Source organism: Melitaea cinxia, chromosome 8, assembly GCF_905220565.1.
Source record: "Melitaea cinxia chromosome 8, ilMelCinx1.1, whole genome shotgun sequence".
Taxonomy (NCBI): Eukaryota; Metazoa; Arthropoda; class Insecta; order Lepidoptera; family Nymphalidae; genus Melitaea; species Melitaea cinxia.
Genome location: NC_059401.1, coordinates 15607512 through 15621563, shown reverse-complemented (window position 1 = coordinate 15621563; position 14052 = coordinate 15607512). Strand labels below are relative to the sequence as shown.

At 39.6% G+C, this 14052-nt stretch overlaps 2 protein-coding genes across 3 annotated transcripts in view; one reads left to right on the top strand and one right to left on the bottom strand.

The window, feature by feature from the left end:
* Window positions 1-9379, top strand: part of LOC123655906 (chitooligosaccharidolytic beta-N-acetylglucosaminidase) — a 30155-nt gene extending 20776 nt beyond the window's left edge. Inside the window, exons 12-15 of the mRNA XM_045591650.1 lie at window positions 384-504; window positions 1437-1529; window positions 2520-2667; window positions 8532-9379. Of these exons, the coding sequence (XP_045447606.1) occupies window positions 384-504; window positions 1437-1529; window positions 2520-2667; window positions 8532-8616 (447 nt within the window). The 3' untranslated portion in view covers window positions 8617-9379. The remainder of the gene's footprint in view (window positions 1-383; window positions 505-1436; window positions 1530-2519; window positions 2668-8531) is intronic.
* Window positions 9380-9795: 416 nt separating this feature from the next.
* Window positions 9796-11516, bottom strand: LOC123655908 (chorion class B protein B.L1-like). Of its 2 annotated transcripts, XR_006743465.1 has the most exons (3): window positions 11359-11516; window positions 10455-10632; window positions 9796-10154 (listed from the first exon to the last, which is right to left on the bottom strand). XR_006743465.1 is itself a non-coding variant. In XM_045591652.1 (2 exons), exons 1-2 carry the CDS (start codon window positions 10503-10505, stop codon window positions 9837-9839), a joined length of 369 nt encoding a protein of 122 aa, XP_045447608.1. In that variant the 5' UTR covers window positions 10506-10639; the 3' UTR covers window positions 9796-9836. The 2 variants fall into 2 exon arrangements, 1 of the variants encoding a protein (XP_045447608.1); XM_045591652.1 differs by lacking the exon at window positions 11359-11516 and having other exon boundaries at window positions 10455-10639.
* Window positions 11517-14052: the final 2536 nt, after the last annotated feature.

Below are 14052 nucleotides of genomic sequence, written 5' to 3'. Positions count from 1 at the left end.
TATTTTTTGACCATAATAATATGACACCCGTTTTGGTGTGATTCGAGACGTTACAACAACGCTGATGGATTATACAAATGTTAGTAAATACCAATCTTGACGTTTATCTCCATCTTACAAGTATTTAGTTATGGTTGGGAAACTATCTGCTAATTCGTAGAGGAGGAAGGTAAGATAAGATAAGGAAAGGAAAGAATATGAAGCAGAATAAGATGTGATTACAACACTTCTCCCGTATAGAAAGGAGGCTATCGCCCAGCAGTGGGTAGTTAGGCTTTTTCTGTTCAGTCCAGAACAAAATGATCACTAAAAATTTTAGTCAATGTAAAATTTTGATTCCACTATTAGTCAAAACTTATATCCGTATCGATTGTGTGTTGTAGGTTTGGACGACTGGTGTAGACCCTCAAATCAAAGGTCTCCTCGAGAAGGGCTATCGCCTCATCATGTCTAATTATGATGCCCTTTACCTTGACTGCGGTTATGGTGCTTGGGTCGGTAGCGGTGAGTTCCCTTTAAGAATTCATAATATAATATTTGGTACCTGAGTAAAGGATTAATATTGATTTGATATAACGAATAATGTATTCAGTTCTTTCATCTACTAATAGATGGCGGTGTTCCGTCTGTTAAATCGCGCTATCAAGATTATTACACAGATGTACTTAAGAGACTTCTGGTTATATTTTTGTGTGTCTGTGTGAATTTAATTTTAAACATACTAGTTGTTGCTGTGTGGCTACGGCACTAAAGAATTTAGCCACCCCCTCTCTTCCCGTGGGTGTCGTAAGAGGCGACTAAGGGATAACAAGGTTCCACAATCATCTTGGAACTTAAGAAGCCGACCGATGGCGGGATAACCATCCAACTGCTGGCTTTGGAAGAAGACGGGCAGCAGCGTCTTCGGTGCGACAAGGCCAGTACTGCGGTCACCAACCCGCCTGCCCAGCGTGGTGACTATGGGCAAAACACATGAGTTTACGTTATTTTTGGCGTAAACTTGTGGAGGCCTATGTCCAGCAGTGGACTGTATAGGCTGTAATAATAATAATAAAAAAAATACTAGTTGGAATACGAGTTTAAATATACGAGTGAAATAAGCGTGTGTTTCATTTTTAACAGAACCCAAACTACTTATTATCATTCTATTCTAATTATGAGATATATAAGAAAAGTCAACCTTGCGTTTTAAATTATTTTGTTATTAGGATTTATTATTTGTAGGAATTGTTTATGGAAGTACACGCTTGGTCTAGCTTTTCACACAATAATACATTTTATACAAACAGATATGCCAGAGTATATACTAACGTGTGTGTGTGTGTGTGTGTGTGTGTGGGTGCATACTTGATGCGTGTGTGTGAGAGTGGGTCCATGCGTGGGTGCGTTTGCGTAAACATATTTTATTATAATGATGAATATAATTATATTTTCAGGTAACAACTGGTGTTCACCATACATCGGCTGGCAGAAAGTTTATGATAATAGTCCAAAGCAAATAGCTCAAGAATATTCGGATAAAATTTTAGGTGAGTTTAAAATTTAATCAAAGGTTCGTTGCATACAAATATGCCAATTTATGTTTAACGTTTAAAAAGAGCTATAATTTTTTAAAAGTATTATTTGGTATATATCGGCTACTTGATGTATGTTGTTGATATTTATTCAATTTATTACAAGTTACATTGATTCTTTTCGTTGTAATAGTTCAATTTACTGTCGAATACTCTAAGTCAACGCGCGTTAAGGAAATAGTGACTCATTGCCGTCAGTTAGTTTTGCTCTTTGACAACTAAAATCGTAATATTATACGTATATACATATAAATATCGTAAATACATGTAAAAACAACATAATAATAAGGTTTATGGCAAAGGTGGACTGGGCTTATCTCTGAAAGAGATTTCTTCCAGTCAACCCATGGTCATGAGTAAGTGTTTTATATAGCGCGGCAAACAGTGCAAGAATATTTACTAAGAACAAGAAAAATACGTAAAAAAAAGAAAAGATGATAAATTTGATAAATCTATATATATATATATATATATATATATATATATATATATATATATATATATGTATATTTAAAAATTAAATTATTCTAGGGTATGCCTATGAATATTTGTTTTTGATGTGAAACTTCTTTAGGCGCACGAGGGTATATTTTTTTACGGATGAAACGTCACGAATATTTGCAACGTTTTGATGTGCAACGTTTTTCAATTATGATACCGCCTACTTCGTCCGGTACAGGCGTTATCCGCCTTGTGTCCCGCTTCACCTTAGTTTTCAATTAGTTTTTATTTATTTATTTTTTCCAATTAGTTTGCCTGAGAAGTTTCACTTCTGACATGTGTACTTTGTACGCACGCACTTTCTATCCGCAAATCTCCAATAAGGTTTCTAAACAATGTTTAAGCATTCTTGGGGGTTTGAAAAACAAAGGTATAGAGCTTCATCGCACAGTAAACTAGACAGTATACAGTGAACTAGACAGTAGTGTACGCTGAATGTGGCAGGCGGCGAGGCGGCGCTGTGGTCGGAGCAGGCGGACTCGGCGACGTTGGACGCGCGCGCCTGGCCGCGGGCCGCCGCGCTGGCGGAGCGCCTGTGGGCCGAGCCCGACACGCCCTGGGGCCACGCCGAGGCGCGCATGCTGCACGTGCGGTACGCTCTCTCCGTCTCGCTCTAGCGCGCCCGCGGCGCGTTGGCGTCTCTGTCGCACGACGACACAGTGTGCGCGCCTGGCGGAGCGCCTGTGGGCCGAGCCCGACACGCCCTGGGGCCACGCCGAGGCGCGCATGCTGCACGTGCGGTACGCTCTCTCCGTCTCGCTCTAGCGCGCCCGCGGCGCGTTGGCGTCTCTGTCGCACGACGACACAGTGTGCGCGCCTGGCGGAGCGCCTGTGGGCCGAGCCCGACACGCCCTGGGGCCACGCCGAGGCGCGCATGCTGCACGTGCGGTACGCTCTCTCCGTCTCGCTCTAGCGCGGCCGCGGCGCCTTGGCGTCTCTGTCGCACAACGACACAGTGTGCGCGCCGGGCGGAGCGCCTGTGGGCCGAGCCCGACACGCCCTGGGGCCACGCCGAGGCGCGCATGCTGCACGTGCGGTACGCTCTCTCCGTCTCGCTCTAGCGCGGCCGCGGCGCCTTGGCGTCTCTGTCGCACAACGACACAGTGTGCGCGCCGGGCGGAGCGCCTGTGGGCCGAGCCCGACACGCCCTGGGGCCACGCCGAGGCGCGCATGCTGCACGTGCGGTACGCTCTCTCCGTCTCGCTCTAGCGCGGCCGCGGCGCCTTGGCGTCTCTGTCGCACAACGACACAGTGTGCGCGCCGGGCGGAGCGCCTGTGGGCCGAGCCCGACACGCCCTGGGGCCACGCCGAGGCGCGCATGCTGCACGTGCGGTACGCTCTCTCCGTCTCGCTCTAGCGCGGCCGCGGCGCCTTGGCGTCTCTGTCGCACAACGACACAGTGTGCGCGCCGGGCGGAGCGCCTGTGGGCCGAGCCCGACACGCCCTGGGGCCACGCCGAGGCGCGCATGCTGCACGTGCGGTACGCTCTCTCCGTCTCGCTCTAGCGCGGCCGCGGCGCCTTGGCGTCTCTGTCGCACAACGACACAGTGTGCGCGCCGGGCGGAGCGCCTGTGGGCCGAGCCCGACACGCCCTGGGGCCACGCCGAGGCGCGCATGCTGCACGTGCGGTACGCTCTCTCCGTCTCGCTCTAGCGCGGCCGCGGCGCCTTGGCGTCTCTGTCGCACAACGACACAGTGTGCGCGCCGGGCGGAGCGCCTGTGGGCCGAGCCCGACACGCCCTGGGGCCACGCCGAGGCGCGCATGCTGCACGTGCGGTACGCTCTCTCCGTCTCGCTCTAGCGCGGCCGCGGCGCCTTGGCGTCTCTGTCGCACAACGACACAGTGTGCGCGCCGGGCGGAGCGCCTGTGGGCCGAGCCCGACACGCCCTGGGGCCACGCCGAGGCGCGCATGCTGCACGTGCGGTACGCGTATTTTATTTCAGACAAAGTCCATACAATCAAACAGCATTATACAAACATAATTAATGAAGAAACAAAAGAAAACAAAAATAAACATAGGAAAATAATAACATAGGATATTTATATCAAATTACACACACATATATAATATTCATAACCGATTAAATTAAATTCAAGTCAATAATTTAGAAATGTCAATAATAAGTCAAACTCTTAAATTAAATAACTAATTAACACAACAAAAAAAAAAAAGAAAAAAAAAAAATTTTTTTTTTTTTAAATACATACAGAAATTAATTGAAACATGCAATGCAATGTCAAATATATAAAAGAACAAGAAGTCATTTTTTTCCTATTACTACGCACATCAACCTATGTTGAATCGGACAATCCGTGCGTGAAGCAATCATCCTGAGGATGCCATTGCTGCTGTCTCTCAGCCGTCTTAATAATGACCCAACCTTTTTTCGAATTAGTGCCTCATATCCATCCGTATGAGCTTCGGCAAACATAAGCGACGCGGAGCAATGTGGAGGCAGCCGCAGTAGCATCCTAAAGATATTGTTATATTGAACACGCAGGACCCTGGCGGCCCGACGGGTATAACTCACCCATAGACTGCTCGCGTACAAAGATTGGCAATATGCCTTAAACAAAGTTATTTTTACTGGAACGGAGCATCGAGCGAATCTACGGGCTATCATATTCCCTCGGACCGCCAGAGTCCTACGCTCACGTTCCAGATCCTCGTCGTCGGTCAAACTGTCCGTCACAATGTGCCCTAGATACCTAAAACTGTTTACCCGCTGCAGCTCTACATCGCATAGTGTAATTGGAGGAACACGCACTGGCACGTATACACAAGATTTACCCTTAAAAACGAGTATTTTGCTTTTTTTAGCGTTATATGCAAGTCCATGCTCCAGCGCATATGATGCACAAATATTCAATAACCTGCGAATGGCACCCACCGTTGGTCCCAGCAGCACCATATCGTCCGCGTAACTAATATTATTGACACATACGTTGTCGATATAGCAACCGGTGTGAGTGCTGCTGAGCTCACCGATAAGTTCATTTATATACAGGTTGAATAACAAAGGAGAGGTCAGTCCGCCCTGCCTGACGCCGCACTCCATACCGTATGGCTCGGATAGAGCCCCATCCCATCTCACCTGGTTCCGCTGGCAGCGATACCATTCCTGAAACAACGATACTACTTCTACCGGTACACCCGCATTGCCCAGCTTGCCCCAAAGCTTATCATATAGGACAGTGTCAAATGCTTTTGACAAGTCCAGAAAACACGCGTATATCGGCGTTTTCCTATCCGTATAGTACTGTACAGCCTGCTTAAGACACAATATAGCACTTTCAGTAGAAAGCCCACTTCGAAAACCAAACTGAGCTTCATGCAGCTTTATGTGTTTCATGAGAATGTCATTAAGCAGGCCATCCAGCACCTTGGCCATAATGTTCGCAAGTGAGATGGGACTGTAGTTATTTCTATCCGAGACATCCCCAGTTCTGTTCTTAATAATAGGAACTACTATAGTTTTAGTAAGTTCCTCTGGTAAGTAGCCGTGACAAAGACAAAGGTTATAGAACTGAGATAGAACGTGTGGCAGGCAGACCCCAGCGTGCCTAAGATGCTCGATGCTGAGACCATCGTATCCAGGGGATTTACCTCCACTCATATCACTGATAACGCGACTAACCTCGTTCGCTGTAAACCTAACCTTAACCTGATTGCCAATGCTCCCAGCACCACACGATCGAGACACACCTGTATTATGCTGCGGTAACACCCTAAAATGTTCACTAAACATATTAGCAATCATATGTTTGTCACTAATACCATCAACGCACACAGGAAGGCCAGGCTTTTGGCTCATATTTCCCGTCGCTTTCCAGAACTGTTTGAAATTGTTAGCAGAGTGGAGGGAAGCAAGTGCATCCATTTTAATTTGTACCTGTCTATCTTGGCACCACTTCAGCTTCCGCTTAAACAATTTCCTACTTTCCTTCATATCAACATATGTTTGACCCGTATTCGGTTTTCCCGCTTCCACCCAGGTCAAAAACCTCAACCTGGCCTCCCTGTGGTAATATGCAACATATTTGTTCCAACCCGCAACATAACCACCCCTCCTTCGTACCCTGACCACTTTACACGTGGCTGTTGCTGCAGCGGATAATATAGTAACCAGCCTTAGGTAGATATTTCTTATTAATAATTTGTGCTCAGCATTAGCACAAGTTCCATCGTAACAATGACTCATTTCGCCCGGGATATCAATTTCTCGTAGTTGCTCATGACACATTTCACTATATCTACGGACTTGTTCGTCAGTACGTTCCCCCCATACAACCCCACTGAATACCCCTGTAGAGACCGTCGTGTGCCTATACGGCACCAGGTCCAAGTCACAATCTATTATAAGTGGAAAATGATCAGACCATTGCACGTCATACTCGACATGTACATTAACTATTGTGGACAACGCTGCATTCGTGACAACGCAATGATCCAACCACCTCACACAACCATGGGCCTCACTAATGAAAGTATAAGTGTCATCAGCTTTCATGAGATTAAGGTCCACACAGGTCCACGTCTGATCATCACAAAATTCCAATAAATGTCTACAAAACAGTTCATTAGGATGTGCATTGAAGTCACCCAACATATAAACTACCGAACAGTCACTGTTTTCTTCAATAATCGCACAGATTGAACTTAAACACTGAGTGAAAGTATGCAGGTTATCGGGACAATCAGTAGGCATATAAACGCTAAATAACATAAAAGACATACCACTAGCTTGTATTTTCACTGCAGATAAGCGAGCATCACCACAATCTATAACCGACACTGATCGAAAAGCACTCTTTCTCCATAAGATAGCAACGCCACCGTAAGGCCTGCCCGTAAGGAGGCCTGCTGAGGCGTCCATCGCAGATGTTCCCGTGCTGCCAAACTCCTTATTAATCCCCTCTAGCTCTGGCAACTCATGAGGAAAGAGCCACGTCTCTTGCAGAGCTATGATGTCCGCTTTATTACAAAGATCTCTTATTCCATCTAAAGATCTTTTCAGAGATTTACAATTAAATGAAATAAATTTCGCATTTCCCTTTCTATCCATTGCTGCTCTCTACTATATGATGCCTCTCTGCCAATCGTTGTTGATGGCTTTCATTTTTGCCAGTCATATGAACGAAGCGCCTGAAAGATATACCCATAGGCCACATACTGTTGTCAAGATATATATGTAAATTTACTTTGCTTACATATATTTTAAAAGCGCTGTAATTACGTTTGCGAGCCATTTTAATCCTAATAGGAACCACTTTTTCTTCAGTTCTGGTGAAGATATACTCAGCTACATCCTCCTCCGACACATCCTTGTGTACATTAGTGATAAACAGGGGTATCTTAGTATCTGCTGGCTTAAATTTGCTATTTTTATCAATAAGCGCTTTCCCTCTCAAGGTGGTGAATTTATTATTACTATTTATCTTTCTTTTATTATGCACTACTGTCCACTTTTCATTATCTAATAGTTGATTAGTCCCATCAATACTCGCAACCGCCGCAAATGTACGTTTTTGTTCTGAACAGTTCATTTGCCTGTTTTGTTTACATTCTACACCGTCCGCACAAACAGGTGCCGCCGGCACGGGCGCATTCATAGACCCCGGGAGTGAGCGAGAGCAACATTCGTTCGTTCTTTGTCTCACAGTTGTAGATTTTGCCACAGGTGTATTCATTGATGGCAAGACGATATCACCAATGTCTACCCTCCGCACTTTTTTATTTATGTTCGCGGGTGATTGACAAGGCGTACAGAATAACGGATCATATTTAAAATTTTCCGTTTTCGATTTTAGTTCATTTAATTGATCAATTGTAGCGTAGTTGTTTTTGATGTGATCTAACTGAGATTTTAATAAAGTTATATCTTTCAAAAGACTCGTTACATCTACATGATCAAATGTCACCGGTGGTAGTCTATGTAGTTCCTTAGCCACAAAAATCGGAATTTTTTCAGAATCAGTACTTTTATTAAAACTAAACATTGAATATTTTTTTAAAAGAATACTGGGTGTGATCTATAATCGATACCGAAGACAAAATATAGTTTTTAGAATTTTTGTCTGTTTGTCTGTATGTATGTCCGGGATAAACTTAAAAAGTACTGCATGGATTTACTTCAAATTTGGCACGAATATTATTAAGAAGTCAGGTCAACATATAGGCTACATATTATCACGCTATCATCTACGGGGAACGAGCAGTGAACCTTTATTTCTTCAATGCACTCTGTAACAACGTGTAATCTAACAACGCATATTTGAATGTTGTTATGATTATTTTAATAACCATGCTATAAGCTAGCTTCACACTATAAATAAACACATTCTGTAGTATATTTAGTAAAAGCATTGCACCCGTGCGAAGCCGGGGCGGGTCGCTATAAGGTAATAAATTCAATTAAATAACTACAAAAAATTCTTAAAATGAATAATTTCAGAGAACGCCTCGTGAAAATGGGTATCAAGGCTGAATCGATTGAGCCCGAGTGGTGCTATCAGAACGAGGGCTACTGCTACGCGTAATGCTCTGCAGAGGGAATGGAGTGCGGTGCTGTCGCAAGTGGTAGCTAGGCTCTATTTGATAGGCAGACTATATTATACTGTCGGGTTTTATTTCATGGTCAGGCCATATTTTATAATCAGACCGTATTACATTTACTGGCCTTATTATATCGCCAGGCTATTCTACATATTCAGGCTTTCTTATTTCACTCGGATGCATTATAAGGCTAGGCTATATTATGTCAGCAGGCTAAATTATATAACCAGGCAATATTTTATAGACCTTCCTAGTCTATTGAGATTTTCCTTACAATATAAATATCGAGTCGATTCTTTGAGTTCGTTCCAATAACATTATAATTGAAGAGCAAAAATTAATTTTGATTATATTTTAAATGATCTTATACCCATTCCGTCCAACCTTTAAGCGTATATCTTTAGAACCATTATATTTAAACAATTGAACAGTAAAAAAAAAAAACAAAGGGGATCTTCACTTATAAAAAAAAACTTTTGTAATAAATTTTAAATTAATAATAATCTTGTATATACGGAACCCTATGAATTGGAATTCCTATTTAGGCGCATTGACCGTTCTAAAGATATATTCTTTAACCTTTATGTATAAAAAAAAAAACGCTTTTCAAGGCGCTTGTGTGAACGAACTCTACTGTGATACGTCATTGCTCATCACTACGTGACTTATCAGTTATATAATGACACAAATTGTAATCTTGGCGTTTTGACACGATTGTATAATGAAATAAAAGTCGTTTTTATATTTTGTGTATTGTTTTATTTGCCTATCAATTAGAAAGAGAAATATATTCAAAATATTATATAAATAAAAAAAAAATCCATATATCAAGTGTTACCATTATACAAAGGTTATGAAGATTATTGAAATACCATAAGAAGAAAATGATAATTAAATGTAATTTTCATCAATCAACTTTAAAATCAAGGTTTCATTCAATTTCATAAACACACTATGATATCCTGCTAAATTTTGTGATATAACATGCTTATTAGTAATTGATCAACAAAGTTCGTGTGAATCGCTATCAATATAATATTTGTAATTAAAAGAAATTGTGATATTGCATATACATCATTAGTAGAATTATTGTTCTTATGAATGTCATTAAAAAATTATACAACGCTATTATAAGAGTTTACACAAAAAAAAAAAACAGGAAATATTGTAAATTAAACATTTATTCCTAATACTCAACAATATATTATAAGCCGTATGGCAATCTAGTTGGCGTTGTTCTCTCCATGCCAATCTCTCCGTTACCACAGTTGTACATCACTGAAGCTTCGCCGACGGTTGGCACTTGACCCTCAAGACTCACCGCGCCAATGAATGGCAGAGATCCACTGACGGATACCGTGCCATCGACAATTAAATTGTCAGATAATATAGAAAACATTGGCGCAGGTAAGTTAGGTATGTGCATTGTTAGCTGACTGGTAAAAGGGTTAGGAATGCCAGTGCCAATAGCGCTATATGTTTCTGGTAAGAAAGTAGTGCCAATGCATTGGCAGAATATGTCCTGCGGAAAAAATACAGATTAAAAAAACTCAAAGGATTTACAAATAAACATAAAAAAACTGACTTCAATTTACATCGAGCAATATGTATATAGTACAAATACGCATCAAGGATAACTCAAAAACTATTTGTCAAAATCTTGTTCAAATTTAAATGTGATTTGGAGCTTCATTCTTGGAGTTACACAGAGTAAAAAGTTACACAAAACAAATAGAGATAATCGTTAATACATAAAAAATAAAGACAATTCAAATTTTCTTTTTTTGAAGTCGATTAAATAATAAGTCATAGCTTTAAGTACCTTTGAGAAGAATAATTGTAAGCAGAAGACAAAAGCGATTTTAGCCTCCATATCTTTGTTTGTTTGTACTTAATTGTAGGACGGAACGGAGTTGATGCCCTGCGCTAACCCACTGTCCTATTTAATGTTGGATCCACTTTATCACAGCTCTAATATATTGATACTTTCATCATAATATCTGCATTACAAAACTTTAAATTACTTTAAAGTTATACCAATACGGTTACGAAATATTCGATAAGAATCATGTGTTAACTATATAATGAAACTTTATTAAAATTTATTAAAAAACTGATTTCTGGTGAAATATCTTGCAGAGTATTTGTCTAAATTTATAATTATAGCTGATCTTTGAAAAGAGTAACTGTTGAACTTATTTTCTATTCTTCTCGAGATAATCTACGTATGGAATGAGCTGTAGTATTATATTTTTCTTCTGCTTGACATTATTGTTCCCGCCTTTTTTGCATCCTTCTAGGTAATACCATTGGCTCTCATGTCCTGTTTTAAGTTTACTAATAAAAAAAAAACAGTACTTGAGTTTATCAATTTGTAAAGAACAAATGTGAATAAAAAATCAAGAGTAACTCTAGTGTAAGTCTAAATAATCTAAGTATACTTTTTAATGGCCATAATAAAATTAAGTATATCATTTTTAATAATAGGTGCATACAAATCGAAATGCAAAAAAATATTGTTCGTGGGTAGGTGTCTATGTAAACGAATGATTTGGATTAAAAACATTAAAAAATCCGCGAATTCTGAATTATCATAAATTGAAAGATTTATCCAAGAGGGCAAGGTGCCAGGCTTGCATACCCGAGTGAGGTTGGCGAATGGCGACTCAAGGTTTTAAAGAATTTAGGATATTTTTGCATGTGAATTATCAGTTAGGTCAACGTACCAGCCAATAAATAGAATAACATTTATTCTTTTGATCTTCGGTACCATCTCATCGCCGGAGACACTATAGTCCGTATCAACATAGTTGCCCTCGACCTTAGCATCTGCAACGTCGCCGATATACCGGAAGTTTAATAATGATAATTGCGATTAGTCCGTAAAAGTAAAAGTTTTCTTAATTACTTCACTGTCATTATGAGCACTATTACTTCATTTTAAAAATAAGTAGTACCTAAATAGATAAATGTACATAATGAATGTATCTAATGAATCACTACATAGTATAAAACAAAGTCGCTTTCTCTGTCCCTGCACATGTATGTACGCTTAGATCTTTAAAACTACGCAACGGATTTTGATGCGGTTTTTTTTAATAGATAGATTGATTCAAGAGGAAGGTTTATATGTATAATAACATCCATTAAATAGTGGAGAAATACTGTTATTTTTGAGTTTTCTAATGTTATGTCGTAAATAATTATTTTTTTTTCGCTTAAATTGCAAACGCAGGCTGAACCCTACGAGATTTATCAAAATAATGTACTAAGTATTGTACACATTGAAAAGGTCTACAGAAAACTCCGCGATGGTATATACCTATCTCTTATGGATATCCCACAATAACATTTTTTTGTCATTTACTTTTTACGACAAATAATGGCTAATTTTCGAAGCGATTTTAACCAATACAGCATTAATCCTTATCCAATTAAATACCTTAAATATGTTTTTTATTTAAAATAGATCTATATGGCCCTTTACGGCATATGATTTAAATGAATATTTTCGAAGATATTACAGATTTAAAAATCGCGGTACGTAGCGTTTGCGGCAGTTCCGGCCGGCTTTTACTCTAACGCGTGCGGGCCACGGGCAGTAATGAATAAATCAAAACTACTGGATCGATTTTAATCATTTTTTCAGTGAATGACATAGGCTATAATTATATTTTATACCCGTGCGAAGCCGGAGCGGGTCGCTAGTAACATTATAAATGTCTCAAAGCTGGACCGTTGCCTTGATGTGCATTAATTCATCGTATATCACGCTTTACTGTACGCATTGTACGTTGGAATATTATTTTTGAATTTATTTCAGAATGTTTAACTATCAACAGCTTCCTTTACCATTAACAACTGAGTAGAATAAAAAATATATTAAAATATGTGTCTAAACACAGTATAATACAAAACCCTTTGGTGTTTAAAATGAAAATGATAAAACGATTCTTTGTCAAGTTTGTCTAAAGATAAGAGAATAAAGATACTGTGAAAATGTTCATTTGTCTACATTTGTCCCTCGTGCTACAGCGATGAATCACGCAGAATATTATAAATAAAGTTTGTTTATTTTACGAAAACGAAAAAGAAGTCCTTCTCTGACACACAACGATCGTCAATATTATGCTCATCACAACAATAAAATTATATTTAAATGTGTTTGAACATCGAAAATGTGAAAAAATGCAACATTTTTAGTAAATGAAGAGGAATAAAATATTTAGCAGTAGATAAATAGCTATAATCTGACGTTTATCATTACTAAATTAAAGAAAAAAAAAGATGCACTTATATTAGTTCTACTACAATTTAGAGATTGTTATTATAATATATATAGTTAATTAGGACTACTATTATATAAATATCAACTAATATTTTGTTGGAAATTACGCATGCATAGAAGTCAATATGTCGTCGCCTATTTGTACAATAGATTAATATGTTTACACGAATTAAGCGACGTCGAGAACAATGCTCCTGTTCTTCGATATTAATACTTAAATGCACTTTTGTTTTTATTCGTAGTTTTCCTGTATTTTTTTTTAAAATAAGTTTTGTTTATTTATATGTTGTATCAGTTTGAATGTCACATTTTGACGCAAATTATTTTATTTAGAATTGCAGGTGGGTTACACCAAGTTGTATCCGTTTCTAAAATTGTTACATTTTGACTTTGAAGATATTAAAAATTTAGAAACCTAGGTTTGGCAGCTCAGACTCGAACTCCCGAGTATGCATAACTTACAATTGTTATAGCAATCTTTTCAAAATTTACATAAATCACGAAAACAATAACATCAACATCGCATCGTCTCCAGCGCGCTGGACCGATGATCTACGTAAGATTGCAGGTGGAGGCTGCATGAGGATTGCGGAAATCCAGGATGTTTGAGGACTGTGATAGGCTGAAGATATTTATGCCGTATATATATTATACACCTTCATAATTTTGTTAAACTTATTTTATTTTTACGTAACAAAAAACCGTCGAGATTAACAATAAACAAACAAAGACAAAGACGACAAGGAGTTAAGCTAAGTATTAACTCAAATCTTTCCAATTATAAAAAGTAACCAATCTAGCAAATACGGTAATCAGTAAGTCTATAAAGTATTTTTCCGTAATTTTATTCGCGACTGTTTTTCCTAAATACCATCACGTAATCTGAGCCCATCACGTGTCAGGTCAAAAGTTGGAGTAATGACCAGAACGGCGTTTATCTTAAAATATGATAACATTTTCGTACAAGGCGTGAATTAAACAATGTCTTTTATAATAACTACTATTTATCTAATATATAAAATTCTCGTGTCGCGGTGTTTGTAGTGAAACTCCTTCGAAACGGCTTGACCGATTCTCATGAAATTTTGTGTGCATATTGGGTAGGTCTGAGAATCGAACAACATCTATTTTT